Genomic DNA, 14,825 nt, shown 5'->3' on the forward strand with positions numbered 1-14,825 from the left:
CTTATTTCTTCAAATATAGTTTATTTCTTAAAACAATTACATCCACAACTTTATGTTCATCCGATTGAACAAAAAGCTGCATGTCTACCGTCAATCTCATTCTGAAGGAAAGAAACGATCGACGGCGGCCATCCACAATTAAAATGATGTAATAATGAAACTAAAACTCGGCGTATGCCATTCGATTAATTCGATCCATCCATCCAGCGGAGAAACTGCCAACATTCTCAAACTCTCCGCCTTTTTATAGATTTGTAGACAATTTACGACCTAATAAAATAATACATGATTCAAGTGCTGCTCGTAACACAAAATACCACCTGGTAGAATCTTTTTGGTGAATAGAATCAAAATATTCGAATCACGTGTATGACTCAATTCACTCTGCTATCATCACACTCTTCAGCATCCTGAGGTAGCTACTGAACATCTGCAGGAATAATTACCTATAGCACATATGGCCTTGCTGATATTTGGTTGAACAGCTTGTCAGGACACAGGTTTACATTTTATTTAGATCATGAACTGTTCAGATTCAGAGCAACAATTCACAGAGAGTAAAAATCAAGAGAAGGCGTCTGTTGCACACAGTTTATTTAACAATATTGTATATAAGTACGAAACAAGTTCTTAACCAGTTTATACAGCGATCTCATTCTTTTTTCCTTTTATTTACAGTGTCACCGAGCTGCATGATTTACATGAAAGAATCGTTCACCTTCAATTCAAGTTTCATGGAGAAAGAAAAAGGTCGACTGAAGAACTCTTTGAAGAAATCAGCAGTTAGACGAAACTCCGTCCTCATAAGCGAGGTGGAGGGGACATCATCGATGTTTCAGAGATCAAACAAGAAAACAAGAGGAACGTTTTCCTACATCTTAAGCAACGACTACTAAATTCAGGCCAATAAATTAACGCATTTGGGCACCTTGAAAAATAAGAGCAATTTTCACAGATTGCTCGTGTTCGTGTGTGTGCAGTAGCCAAGGCTCCTTTTCTGTACAAATGAATACAGGTCCTCTGTACAAACTCCACAGTCCGGAGAGAAAAAGGCTGCGTGTCCTTTTCCAAACCTGGTAAGTGTGAATACGTATCAGATGGGAATGAGGATTGATCCTGATTCCACACCACAATATTTTACAGTCCCTAAACGAGCACACACGCACACACACAGAAAAAAAATGCATTTCAGTTTGCAAACATACAAAACGAAAGTCTTCGATAATAAAATCAAATATTTTACCTTGAGAAATTTCATTAAAAAGTCCATGTTTCAAAACAACACCCCTCCCCGAGGAAAAAAACAAAGAAAAAATAATCATAAAAAAACGTAACGCGTGAACCAGGATTGAATTACAGCTGGTCGGACCATCCCTCCCAAGAAAAAAACCCTTTGTGATTCTGCTCTTTAAATAGTTATTTTAATCCCTCCAACAAGGAAGAAAAGCAGTCCATCGGTTGTGTAAACCTTGTACAGTCCATTACCTCGTCGCCTTTCTGCCGACGTCTCTGATTTCAGTACAACATGTGCCGAAAACACAAGTCTCTCCTTACAGAAGTCTTTTTAATGCTACAAATTCTTTACAAAATTCTCTAACATGTCTCCCGTGGTGTCCCCGACCATACTCAAGTCGTTGGTCAACCCTCCACTGTTCGACGCGTTCAGCTGAGGAAGCATTGCGCTCTGTTCGGGTGTGCACAAGTGAGCCTGGTCCATGGGACCGGGCATGGGCCCCGCCAGGCTAGGATGAGAGGAGTTGGAGTGCAAAGCGGCGTGCTGCGGCGAGGGCTGGGGCTGCATGCGTGGGGACGGACTGGAATGTGGTTGCTGTTGGGAGGGGGGACGGGGCGACGGGGCAGGGGACCTCACTTGGTTGCCCAACGTGTTGGCCATGGCCTGCTGCTGCCCAGCAAGCATGTGGGGTTGAGGGCTCATGGAAGTTGCCTGTGCTGGCGAACCCATCTGCTGCTTCATCATCTGCTGCTGCTGCTGCTGTTGTTGCTGCTGCTGCAGTTGTTGCTGCTGCACCAAGCGCTGATGCAGCAAATTTTGCTGGGCTTCTATGCTCATGCCGGACTGGCCCATTTGAGCCATGGGTGGCATCTGACCCATAGGCCCGGCACCTCCCTGCATGTTCATCTGTTGCTGCATCCGGATTTGAGAGTAACTAGCCGGGCCTGGTTGAGGGAATCTCTGCGGTCCGGGAGGCATCTGACGCATGACCTGGCGACGGAACATCTGTTGGTTTCCGTTTGCGGCATTCATCATTTGTGCCTGGGGTCCGAGGCCGGCCATGGCCTGGGTGGCGGCCTGTTGAGGTTGCTGAGGGGGCATGACGGGTCTCGGCACGCCGCCGGCCTGCATGGCAGCCATGTTCGGCATTCCTGGCTGACCTGCGAGCATTGCCTGTGGATTCTGCTGCTGTTGCTGCGCTTGCTGTGGCTGGCTAGACTGGTATTTTGCAGTCCGCTGTTTGATGAATGCAGCCATGAGATGGGGGTTTGACTTGAGGATATTGAGGACTTGCTGTTGCTGTTGTGGGGAACTCGGTGACTTCAAAGTACGTAGCAGGTCCTGCAATGCTCCTGGGGCAATACTGCTGGTCAGTCCTCTTTGCTGCATGCCCTGTTGCTGAGGGGCCTGTGGTGGCGCTTGCTGAGGAGGCATGACACCTTGCATCTGCCGCTGCGGCTGCTGCATCATTGCACGCTGCATAAGCTGGGCCTGTTGGGGCGTCTGCGTAACCTGAGGCTGCTGCTGTTGGGCCATAGCCATCTGCTGAGGGGGAACTTGCTGCGGTGGAGGTGCCTGTGGATTCTGCATGGGCACTGGCATCCCTGGTGCCCACTGGCCAGGCTGCATGTTTTGAACCATCTGAGGACCACGTGGGCCCATCATCTGCATGTTAGGCATCATGCGGGGTTGTTGATTCATTGGCATCCCGTTCATATTCATTCTATAGTCTGGCTGCTGCGGCTGTTGGAGCTGCTTGTTTTTGGTCATCATCTGGATTTGCTTTGCAACCTTCATTGCGGCCTGTTGCTGTGGAGAGGGCTGTGGCTGTTGTTGCGGAGGCATGGGTAGAGGAGATTGCTGCTGGGGCAGAGGTGAGGACTGTGGTCCTGGTTTTCCCTGGGACCCTGGCGTAGGCGGCTGGTTGGGGAATGCCTGCACCATACCAGCCACGTTCTGATGCGGCGGCTGCTGCTGCTGCTGGGGCTGGCTGGGTAAAGTCTGCGGGGCCTGGGGTGTATTAGGCTGCTGCAGTTGCTGAGAATTGGGTGTCCCCGGACCTGCTGAGGTAGTTGGGGAGGGCAGACTCTGAGGCATTCCTCTGCCCTGCATGAGCGCCATACGTCGGCGCATCATCTGCGCCTGCTGCAGCCGTTGCTGCATCTGCTGCTGTCGCAGCTTGTGCTTGATATTGAGACAGAATGGCACGGGACACTTGTTCTCCTGGCAGTGCTTGGCATGGTAGCAGCACAATGCGATCAGCTGTTTGCACACAGGGCAACCTCCGTTGGTCTTGCGCTTGCAACCCTTGGTGTGCTGCACCACCCTCTTCATCTTCTGACAAGACGGCAGAGAGCAGTTGGCATTGCGGCACTGACAGGCGTGCACCAGCGACTGGATGCAGCGTTGGATGCTGAGGCGTCGACTCTCCTGTGGGCTCTTGTTGGCCTCGCCGCCCTGGTTGTTGCTGTCGTCGTCCAGGCCCAAACCCCACTTTACCATTTGGTGCTCATGGCCCTTGGAATTGTAGCAGTTAATGCATAGATCAAAGTCCTGAAAGAAATCAGAAGTGGAAATCTTGTTTTCAGAATACTTCACAGAATAGATTTCTCACTTAACATTGCATAACTAAGGCAGGAAGAATTTGTTTTATCCACAGACTAGCCTTACACTTTCTGGTAATATTAAAGGCCTAATAGAACAACCTAGGGTTAAGTAGTTGCTCAATTGTATAAAAAAAGATTTTAGCCTGAAATCTATCAGTTTTAGAGCTTAGGCCTCCTAACTATTTAGCCATGCCATACCCTTACATCCAAAAACAATTCACTAAATAGGGAACAGTAACCCAAACTGTTCAAAGCCATGAAAAAAGAACTGACCTCGCAAACGGTGCAGTGCCAGCGTGTCTCTACGTGGTGCTTGCACTCGTTGCATGTGTACACAAATCGGTCTTGGCCCTGATTGTGTAGCTCCACCAACATGCACATACTGCTCCATTTGCAACGACGTAAAGAACTGAACTCCCAGTGCTTGTCCCTGGCCAACGTCAGAAATGCATCACGGCCATCCATCAGATCGCAGTTCAGAAGCGGGTCAGGGTCCATTATTGGAGGCAGAGTGTTGACCACTGGACCAGCATGGAAGTGGATCACGAAGAAGACCTATATTTTATTTAGAACGTAAAAAATTTAGCATTAAGTCCTGCAGCATAAACGCTATTTTATCCATGTACCTAATGAATCAGGACCAACCTCTTTGTGCTTCTCCATTGTTGCATAAAGCTTCTGGGACAAATCATTAGCTACATTCGGCATCCCAGGCTTCTTTTTGTTGGCGCGGCTCATGCTGCTCTTGTTCTTGTTGGTCTTTTTATTGTTCTTCTTTTTGGCGTTCTTGCTGTCGGCTTGAGTTCCCTGTCGAAATGGATGACATATTTAACCAAAGGCTAAAAGCTATGTAAATTTTCAATCAGTTTGACCCTCTGACTAACCTCTGTCGTCTCAGTGGATGCTGTATTCTCCTCCTTCTTCCTCTCCTCCTCCTCTTGTTCCAGCTCCTTGATGCTCTCTTCGAGAACATTAGGCCAAAAATCTCCTTCGAAATAGGGCAGTTCATTGGCACTTGTCAACCGGTCTTCTGTGGCCTGCTTGAATATGTCCTGTATAACACAAAGTCATTTAGTGAATCATATCTGTCAGGAAGTCTAAAAGATGTTAACCCAATATCAATAGACATAGGCCAACAGAAAATCAGATGAGGTCAAACCTGCAAAAAGCCATTTATTATAACTTACCTTGTAGTCATTAATGATTCTTTCCGCAAAAGCCTTGTCCAGCATTTTGCGGTACCATTCCTGAAGTCTCTTGGGCTTGGGAATTTTCTGATCAGGAGGGTGACAGTGGAAGATGTAGTCGTCACCTTCACTTGGTGGGCAGGCCCAGATGTGGCCAGTCGTATACCTGTGGATGGAAAAAATCTTTATTAGTGCACAAGACGACATCCTGTGTCCTGTGGGAGGTACCGTAGCTTCTCTATGCGTTTCGAAAGGGAGGGGTGAGCTGTGAATTGTTTGTTGCAATTCGCAATCTCACCACTAGATGGCACTTAAAATCAGTCATGACCTTAACTTGACCTTAAGTCAATACTGCTTTTTCAGGAGACTTATTAAGAGTAAATACTTTTCAGGGGAATAAATCTATGAATGGCTTACTTGTAGTTGATGTTGACTTTAAGTTATAACAATTTATTGTATGTGAAACTTGAGTAAATGCTAACATTTATCAATGTGGTACTAAACTTACCCAAGTTTCCTAACATACTCCAGGTAACCGATGAGAATTTCATGGTAAACTGCAGTTCTTAGCATCCGAGGCTTAAAGAAGTGAATACTGTCGAGATATGATATGTATACCCGTCTGAAAAGACAAAAGTGCACGTGGTATATTTAGCTTTTTCAAGATATGATTTACTTTTCGTTTTCGAGCCAATCAGTATTTAGGCTAAATACTACCTGGTGTTGGGAAAAGGACAGTCGGATCCATACTCCTGGACATGCATGCCAAAGAAACACACATCCACTCCATCAATCTCCTCGAATGCAAAAAGTGCTTTGGTTCTGTAGGGAAAGGTTTCTGACATCTCCCCCGAGTCGACAAACCTGCAGAGAAATGATATGATGCAAAAAATCTCACACACGGCAAAAAAATTGTGTCACAATCTTTTAATTGCACATTCGTTCAAGTGTCTGTACCTGGATTTCATCCCGGGTTTGACCTCTACGGTCTTATCAGAGCTGGCCACCACCCTCACAAACACCTCTCCGGCCTCAGGGTGACTCTGTCTTTTCAAGTACTTATTTACTCGGTCTTCAATGTACGAGCCCAACCGTGTGGTTTGCAACCCTGAATTCAAACAAACACACAGGGTTACTTTATTCTGCAGCAGACAGCTAGAAGTATAAATAACAAATTAGGTGCTTACTCTTAGCAGAAAACTTGTTGTCTTTTCTCGTTTTTCCTGACTTCTTCAGACAGTTGTCACAGATGAAACTGTTTTGGGGGAAGAACAACAACGAGCGTGAGGGGAACGTCACGTTACTTCACAGTGAACTGCAGGAGTACAGGTGGATAAATCACTTACCCTGTTGGCCAGATGACATCATAATGCAGGACGCAGATCTGATGCATCTTCCTGCCGCAGTCTTTACATTCAACGAAGCTGTGGGAAAGACGATATATACACATTTAATAATTTAGGTAATGTTTCTAAATTCAGGATGTAACCTATGCTAAAGCATCTGTTGTAAGTTGCATTTTATTTGTTGTAAAATACCAAGTACGCCTTTCCAATAGGGCTGTCGACGATTAATTGTGATTAATCGCATACAAAATTAGGGCTGCATAACGATTAATAGCAAGCAAAATAAAAGTCTTTGTTAACATCAAGTGTGTGTGTGCGCACGTGTGTACTGTATATAATAAATTATTTATACATAAATACCGGTACATGTATAATTTTACGAAATAATATTTACATATTAAGTATTTATATTTATATGCAATATAAATTATATATAAAAATAAACATGTATATGCACATGTAAATATTTCTTAAATATATACACATGCACGTGTGTGTATAATAATTATGTATAAATAAATTCACAGTACATACACAAATATGACGTAAACAAAAACAAAAATGTTAATTCTGCAAACGATTAGTTGCAATTAATCGTTATGCAACCCCTTTAAAAAATAAATATATTGTGAATTTTTTTTATTATACCCACATTTTATATTATATATTAAAACTAATTTATATACAAATAAAAAATTTCTTAACCCTCCTGTTATGTTCACATTTTAGCAACACTTTTAATGTTTGGGGTCAAATTGAACCCAAATAGTTTAATATATGCAAAATAAACTCAAATTTAAAAAATAAGAAAACTTATGAAGAACAATAAGTGTGCTTTTGCAAGCACACTTAATAAAATTATAGGAATAATAGAACTTAATGGGGCGGTTTCCCGGACATGGATTAGCTTAAGCCAGAACTAGGCCTTAGTTTAATTATGAAATACAAGTAGTTTTAACAAACATGTCTTACTAAAAACATTACTTTTTACTGATGTATTTTAAGATAAGTCAGTGAAAACTGTTTTCAGTTTGGACAGCGCTTACATTTATTTTAGTCTAGGATTAGTCAAATCCCTGTCCGGGAAACTGCCCCTAAAGAAAATTATATAAAATTTGACCCCAAACATAATAGGAGGGTTAAATGCATACATGTATGCGTGTATTCATATATACATAGTACTTACAGTACACGCACACACACGTTATGCAAACACAAACTTTCATTTTATATGCAATTTATCATGATTAATCATTGACAGCCCTACTTTCTAATGCATTGCATTGTGGGATACAGTAAACCATGCAGTGCAAGTGATGTAGGTTGTCCTAGTATGCACAAAGATATTTAAACTTGCCATGAGATAATACCCAAACACAACCGGATGAAAAGCGCAATAAAAGATTTTGCGACTTACGGTTCAGGGTCCAACATGTCATTTTTCTTCTTCTCGAACTGCTCCTTGGATATCATCCTAAAAAACAATGCACAAGATTTATTACATGCTATAAACGTATCTATAAATTATTTTAAAACTGACTGGCACCGAACTCAAGCTTTGATGCTTCATCAATATATTATCAGGTTAGCCTGGATATCACAGACAGGGTCACATCTCAATGCATGTAACAATGTCAATAACGGACTGATAATAAAAACGTAGCTCAATCACAATAAAAAATACGTAAATCGATTTACAGCCCTTATTACGTCTTTAAAACTCAAAGGTGACAGGAAATACGTACGTCTGGGGCTGTGCTGGATCATCTCCCAGGGTGACGCTGTCGCCCTGGATCTCGTTGAAGCACTTCTCGCAGAAGTGATACCTGTCGGCGACAAGGCCATATTTGGGTGAACTGCGGCACACAAGAGCACAGGCAAACCGGCACACGGCGAGCGGCACAAGAGTGCAGAACAAGGGAGAGAGACACAACACACAGCAGACAGGCCGAGGCAAGGCACGTTAGCATTCATATCAAAACAAATGATGGGATGTTACGTCATGCAATGGAGCGTATCTACTTTAACCATAGTAAAGGGGTAGTTCACCCAAAATATAAAAATGAACAAAAAAACTACAGAAATCAGTCAAGACAATCAATCACTGTACAGTACAACTAAGAAATGAGATGATGTGATGAAGGTAAGACGCATGCTATGAAGTCACACAGGAAGATGAAGTTTTTCATGTGATGCACCGTAGTTTAACAATCATATAAATTAACGGAGGATGAACTGATAACTGATAGGTTGTAGGTTTAAATCCTACAAGGATGATCCATATACTGCTTTCCATTGTACTTAAATGTCACTTAAACATTGAGTCTTACTTTATGACTGTTGTGCAATCAATATGGGGTCAGCTAAAGGTGGCCCACATCTACATGAATGAGCGTGAATGATAATAATCCTGATTTATCAGTGCATCCCTGTCCAAATCTCCAACATTCCCTTTTTAATTTCTCTAATCATAGATCATGCCATCGGTTACCTGTTTTGGTAGCTGTAGTATGTGCCATCTCTGGATATGGTGCAGAGCTGTTTACCATAGCAGCACAGCGTCTGAGGTGAAAACTCGTACTGTGGAGGACACAAATAATGCAAATCTTTATGATTACATTCACAGACAAAGGTCTTTTCCATTTCTCTGGTCTTATTTTCTTGGGTTCGTCTCAAGCCATTCTTTAAAAAATATGCATTTATGCACCTTTGGTTCAAGTTAAAAGTTATTCAGCTCATTTCAGGTTGGGTATAAGACCTCTAGTATACATAAAACATTTGTACAGTATCTGCGTTTTCATCTAGACGAATCCGGCATTTTAAGAGTCGGAAACCGCTATTTTTTAAAATCGGGTTCCAGAGTGGATAAATCTGAACATGACACCCTTGAGGTTTCGTGTGTACAGCCAATTCATACATTTTGTGATGCGATGACGTCAGCGTTATTTGAAATACTCACCTTGCGTCCGCAGCAGTACCCCAAACCTTGCATGACGGGGTCGATCTCCTGCTCAAAGACCTCGGCCAGCTTCGAGCAGTACTTATAGACGCGGGACGTCTTGCGGTTGTAAAGCCAGGCGTTGTTGAACATGAGCCAAATATCATCCACGTATTGCCAGGGTTCTTGGTACTGGCCAGTGTCCAGCTTCCTCTTGATGGTGGAAAGGTCAATAGGGTTTTTCACGATGTCAAAGTAGTCCTAAGAAACATAGCAAATTATAAAAATATATGGTGAATTATATCATACACTTAAATTAAAGCTTCATCATTTACTTAGCCTCTGAATAAATAATAAAACAAACAGAATGAATAGAAATTTACCGGGATGCCCAGTAGATTGGGATCCACAGGCTGGCGAAAGGGCAAGGACTCTGGGTCTTGCCGATACAGCGCTTCTAAAGTGGGCATCAAGGCCTGTCTTAGCTCCTCTGGTTTAAAAACTGCAGGGAACCATCAAGATGTTATCAACCATGAAGTTAAAAACATTTGAACTGAATTGTTTATCAAAAGTTTTTACTTTTCTTCCGTGATTGGCTGGCTTGGCCAGAGGGTGTGGTGCTGTTGGCGCTGGACACCTCCTCTTCTTTGGGCTCGGTCTTTAACTCAGGTTTCTTCTCGTCCGCCTCCATCGGTTCCGGTTTAAGTTCAACAGTCTCTGGCTGTTCCTTCACTTGAGGAGGTTTGACGTCTTCATCCTGTCGACACATGAAAAGTAACATCAACACCACACGAGTGATTCATTGAATACTTAAGATATTTGTGATTTCTCTGGTCACATAAAATGCTCTTGACCGAAGTTTAAACAACACTTTTGATTTATATTGCTGAATTACTGTCTGAACCGATTAATTATCCTCAATTTATTATGCAAACAATTCAATGCGTTGTTTGCACCACACTTACAATGTTCAAAGATATCCCTATATGACATTTTACATCTAAATAAAATGTTTTAATAAAATCTATGCTGGTTAAACTGCTGTTTATTCCTGGATATAACGATTAATCACGACTAATCGTTTGCAGAATAAAAGTTTGTGTTTATATCATATATGTAAGTGTATCGAGTATATCATGTTATTACAAAATTAAAGTGTTTGTAACAACAAATTAACAAATATCAAAAAATAATTTTATTAACGTGCAATTAATGCAACGCACAAATTCCGTTTGACCCTAGCACATTGTTACAAATTGAGACACAGCCTTAAACAGTAAATAGTCATCAAACGTCCAAGATGATCTTTTCACCTTTCATTTTCTGAGAGGTGTACCATCCTAAAAGGCTTAAGTAATACAAAGGATGCGTTTCCATCTACTTGCACGTCAGAGGTTTTGGTTTCGTTTTAAAACATGCAGGAATTACAAAATAAAATGCAGGACTTGCTTGATGATAAAATAGTTATTAAGAGAGATAAAGTTTGGGACCTGATTGATGTTTAAAAAATTATTAAGAGTGACAAGACTCAAAAACGATCTTCCTCGCACTAACTGACACATGTGAAGCATGCACACAAGCACGCAACCTTGATATATGCACACATAGACAGAATTACATTTATAAAAATATGTGCATTTGTTTTTTAACCTTAAAAATATATATTTTTAATTATCATTTTTAGTTACATTTGCATAAAGCATACATATTTGTCCACACTTATGTTGATTAGTGTATTAAAAACTTGAAAAACGTGCCTTTAAGTTGCGATTAATCACGAGTTGACTCATGACAATCATGCGATTAATCTACATTAAATATTTTATTTGACAGCCCTAATATAAATACACACATTCATGTATAATTTTAAGAAAAATCTACATTCATAAGTGTGTATTTATTTATACATAATTATAATACACACACACATATATGATGTAAACAAAAACTTTTATTCTGTAAACAATTAGTTGCGATTAATCGTTATGCAGCCCTAGAAACCATAAAACATTGTTCCTTCCTGTGCTACTTAGGAGAACAGCATGTTTCCGTATAATTAACATTATAAAATAAATGTTAAACTTGATTAATTTTTTTCAGTAGTGATGTCATACCTCCGTCTTGACCTCAATCTGCTTCTTTCCGGACTCAAATTCCTGCTGGTCCTCCTGATGCTCAGATTTGGGTTCAGCAGCAGGGTAGTCAGGTAAAGCCTGCTGGGAGTGACTCTCCGCCACTGACGCAGGCGTGGGTACTCTGTTATCAACGCTAGCGGCCATCTGAGAGAGCTACATACAAAACAGGAAAATGTATCAAGTCAAGCAGTTCTTAACTATCGTTCAGGTCTGTGGGGAAAAACAATGATGTGCAAAATGCAACGAAGCACATAATCATGTATAGTAAGAACAGCAAAATGAATTCGGAGTACTCAATACTTTTAAAAGAAAGAAAAGTCAACGTTTTCCAAGGTTATGGATCCAAATCAAAGGCAAGATGATGCAAATTAATGTGTCGCTAGGTAAACATCAACCAAGTTGCACAGATGCTAACACAAGCAGAGTGCCATGCATTCATTGTCAAAAGTAAACAAAATTATTCAAGGTTAAAGGAAATACAGCTTAAACTAGACTGATTCAGAATTTACTTGTGAAAAAATGTCAAGCGTGAGAAAAAGCAAGCGCCTTGAGTAGCCACATAAGACAGTTGTCATGAATGTAAAACGAGGCTGTATTTTGGTGTCCATCCTCACCGGAGTGCTGGGCTGCTGTGGTTGCACAGAACTGGGCTGCTGCATCTGCAGGGAGGGCTCAGGCTGGGACTGCAGGGGCGTGAGCGGGTGGGAAGGGGCAGGGGAGGAGCCCAGGACAGAGGGAGGGCGGGGCAAACCACTGGGGATGTGGGTGGGCGTGGATTGGCCCCCAGCTGAGGCCGGCGTGGAAGGCTGGGTCTGGAGCAGCTGTAGGTTAGCAGCGGCTGCAGGGGTGGAGGGCGGAGGAGGGGTGGAGCGCAGAGTGGACTGGGGGCCCAGGGAGCCCACGGCATTCAGGGACAGGTTAGAGTTCTGCTGTAGAGGAGAGATGGAGGGCATATCGGCTCAGATAAAGCACATACACACTCAAACTACTGTGGCCTCCAATGATATTCATGTTACTGTAGAATATCAAAGCAAGGAGGACTCCTTACCTGTACGGCAGACTGTCCTGATTGCTGGGCCTGGTTTACATTCACATTCATGCCTGTGGATGAGGCCGAGAATGACGTCTGGTTCATAAACTGGTTTTGACTGGGTGTTTGGGCCACCATGTTGTTTGGGTGGCCTCCCATCATGCCTGGTGTCTGTTGCATCCTGGAGGGTGACATACCCATCTGCAAAAAAACAATAAGATGAACATTCAGCTGTATGCATATATTATGCAATCAAAATGACGAATAATTTCAAGAAATTCTCAATTTCTCTCTACTTAGGATAGCTTGCCTAATATTAAATTATTAAGAAGTTCTCAATTATTTAAATAATTAAATAAACAGTCAGTTATAATAATACTGTAATAGTTATACTGCAACATTTCCGATCACAGAACCACAAAAACTGGAGGGACTGTAAAATGTAGATCATGAGTAAATAACAGGAAACAGGTGTAACAGTATTACTGACACTACAACCACAATTATAAAATGCCACATTATAGATTCATCTGACTCCATGCTTACCGATGGGACAGAGCCCATGCCCATCTGACCAGGGTGGGTCATGGGAGACACAGCCCGTGGAGCTGCCCCTTGGGACTGGGACATCTGTACGTTCTGCATCGACACAGGATTAAACTGTCCCATCCCTGCAGAAGATAATGGAAACACATTATAAACGTACTCCTCAACACAGGCGCAAGCAGGTCAGGCCTTGTGGAGCTTATATTTAAATACTAAAAACAGCACATAAATGTTATTTTAACCAATAAACACATGAAAACGCTAAAGAAATAAATATTTCTGGTGTCATCGTGTACACTTCATCAATCAAGTCGAGTTAAATAAAAAAAGACACAATACCTTGAGGGCCTTGCATGCGGGCCATCAAATGATTTGGCACATTGGGCATAGGGACGGGTCCATCTGTGAAAATAAGTGATATTTTGAGATTTAATCATTTTCACCCAAAAAATAAGTCACACTAATGGCGCTTTTCCATTGCATAGTACCCCATGGTATTTAGGGCATTTTACACTGGGTGCATTACGTAGTACCAGATACTCTTAGTACCACCTCGGTTGGGGTTCCCACTCCAGCTGATACCAAAACGTGACGCAAAAACACTGTAGATCACTGATTGGTCTGAAAGAATCGGTCACTACCAGCACTATCGCTATAAGGTAATAGATTAGCTTTACCTTCATGCTAGCTTGTGCTGTCTCAAGCAAACCTGTTGTCATCTGTGCTTTGCTGTAAATTCCCAAACTCTCTTTACATGATGAAAAACATCGACCGGTTGAGAATCAGGAACACCATAACCGTTTTTTCCAGACTTGCAGTTTGTGGCGGCACATTCGTGACGTGCACGTCCACATATATGCTCAAATGCATCGCTCCGGGTGTTTGTACAGAAACTGTCATGTGAGACAGACGTGATGTTCAAACATCTATTTGTGGTGGTCAATTTTTATTTTGTGGCGGACTGAAAAATAAATAAATATATGGGAATGCATAGCATTACAACAACGATCTCACTTGTATGATGTCACAGCAGTAAGTAGCGCAAATATAACGACACACCTATAATACCTCCCACGCTGAAACTCGATGAAAAGGCTAACCAAGCCAAAGTGAGGTGAGCTGACCCGACTTAAACCGTACGGTACTATGCAATGGAAGACGAAGAGGCCACCAAATAAATATACTAACTTGGTGGCCGGATGGCTTGTGTGGGTCCCATAGCGTTGGGCTGTGGAAGGCCGGGCTGCTGTGGAACCTGAGCACCCATGGGTGGCTTTGACAGCCTGGACTTCCTCTTCTCTTCCAGCTCCTTCTGGATCTTGTAGATCTTCTCAGCCAGGAAGTGGTAATACTCGTCCTTAATACAAAACCATTTTAAGTAAAAAATGGGCCAGCATTACAAAAATACAGGTGTTTGATAATTAGCAAGATGGTTTAGGCAAATTTACCCTGCTGTTGGCAGACTCATACATGTCCCCTTCAACCTTACGAGCGTAAGCGACTAAGTTATCCATGCGTCTGTCTTTCAGTGCTGCAGGGTCTGGTGTGGGGAATATGGCTTGAACTCTGCGGGGTGATTGAAAAAAATATTTAGCATGAGGACGTGAATAAAGCTGAACTTTATTATGATAAAATATGACTTCCTGTCAGACTCACAGCTTGTGGACTAAGTGGTTCCTCAGGTCCTGAGTGACGTGCTCGTGCCATGGCTTCTTCATGCCAGGCATGGAGAGCGGTGCCGCGGTGGGAAGGTTTCCCGCGCCGCCCATGCTCGACCCATCGGACATCATTTGACTGTAGGGG

At 42.5% G+C, this 14,825-nt stretch overlaps 1 protein-coding gene across 2 annotated transcripts in view; it reads right to left on the bottom strand.

The window, feature by feature from the left end:
- Positions 1–577: 577 nt before the first annotated feature.
- The window catches only part of crebbpb (CREB binding protein b), a 42,653-nt gene continuing 28,405 nt past the window's right edge, over positions 578–14,825 (bottom strand). Inside the window, exons 8-31 of one of the 2 annotated variants that reach the window (XM_065253131.2) lie at positions 14,679–14,816; positions 14,471–14,588; positions 14,211–14,379; positions 13,362–13,424; positions 13,023–13,147; positions 12,495–12,677; positions 12,061–12,372; positions 11,426–11,599; positions 9,891–10,068; positions 9,695–9,813; positions 9,333–9,572; positions 8,865–8,953; positions 8,119–8,199; positions 7,791–7,847; positions 6,374–6,451; positions 6,215–6,282; positions 5,985–6,135; positions 5,745–5,891; positions 5,536–5,649; positions 5,028–5,193; positions 4,725–4,892; positions 4,486–4,647; positions 4,114–4,395; positions 578–3,787 (exon numbers count right to left, since the gene is read on the bottom strand). In XM_065253131.2, the coding sequence (XP_065109203.1) occupies positions 1,571–3,787; positions 4,114–4,395; positions 4,486–4,647; positions 4,725–4,892; positions 5,028–5,193; positions 5,536–5,649; positions 5,745–5,891; positions 5,985–6,135; positions 6,215–6,282; positions 6,374–6,451; positions 7,791–7,847; positions 8,119–8,199; positions 8,865–8,953; positions 9,333–9,572; positions 9,695–9,813; positions 9,891–10,068; positions 11,426–11,599; positions 12,061–12,372; positions 12,495–12,677; positions 13,023–13,147; positions 13,362–13,424; positions 14,211–14,379; positions 14,471–14,588; positions 14,679–14,816 (5,599 nt within the window). In that variant the 3' untranslated portion in view covers positions 578–1,570. Of the gene's footprint in view, positions 3,788–4,113; positions 4,396–4,485; positions 4,648–4,724; positions 4,893–5,027; positions 5,194–5,535; positions 5,650–5,744; positions 5,892–5,984; positions 6,136–6,214; positions 6,283–6,373; positions 6,452–7,790; positions 7,848–8,118; positions 8,200–8,864; positions 8,954–9,332; positions 9,573–9,694; positions 9,814–9,890; positions 10,069–11,425; positions 11,600–12,060; positions 12,376–12,494; positions 12,678–13,022; positions 13,148–13,361; positions 13,425–14,210; positions 14,380–14,470; positions 14,589–14,678; positions 14,817–14,825 lie in introns of both variants that reach the window. The other variant, XM_065253130.2, reaches the window with a different exon arrangement.

The sequence above is a fragment of the Paramisgurnus dabryanus genome, chromosome 3 (assembly GCF_030506205.2).
Source record: "Paramisgurnus dabryanus chromosome 3, PD_genome_1.1, whole genome shotgun sequence".
Taxonomy (NCBI): domain Eukaryota; kingdom Metazoa; phylum Chordata; class Actinopteri; order Cypriniformes; family Cobitidae; genus Paramisgurnus; species Paramisgurnus dabryanus.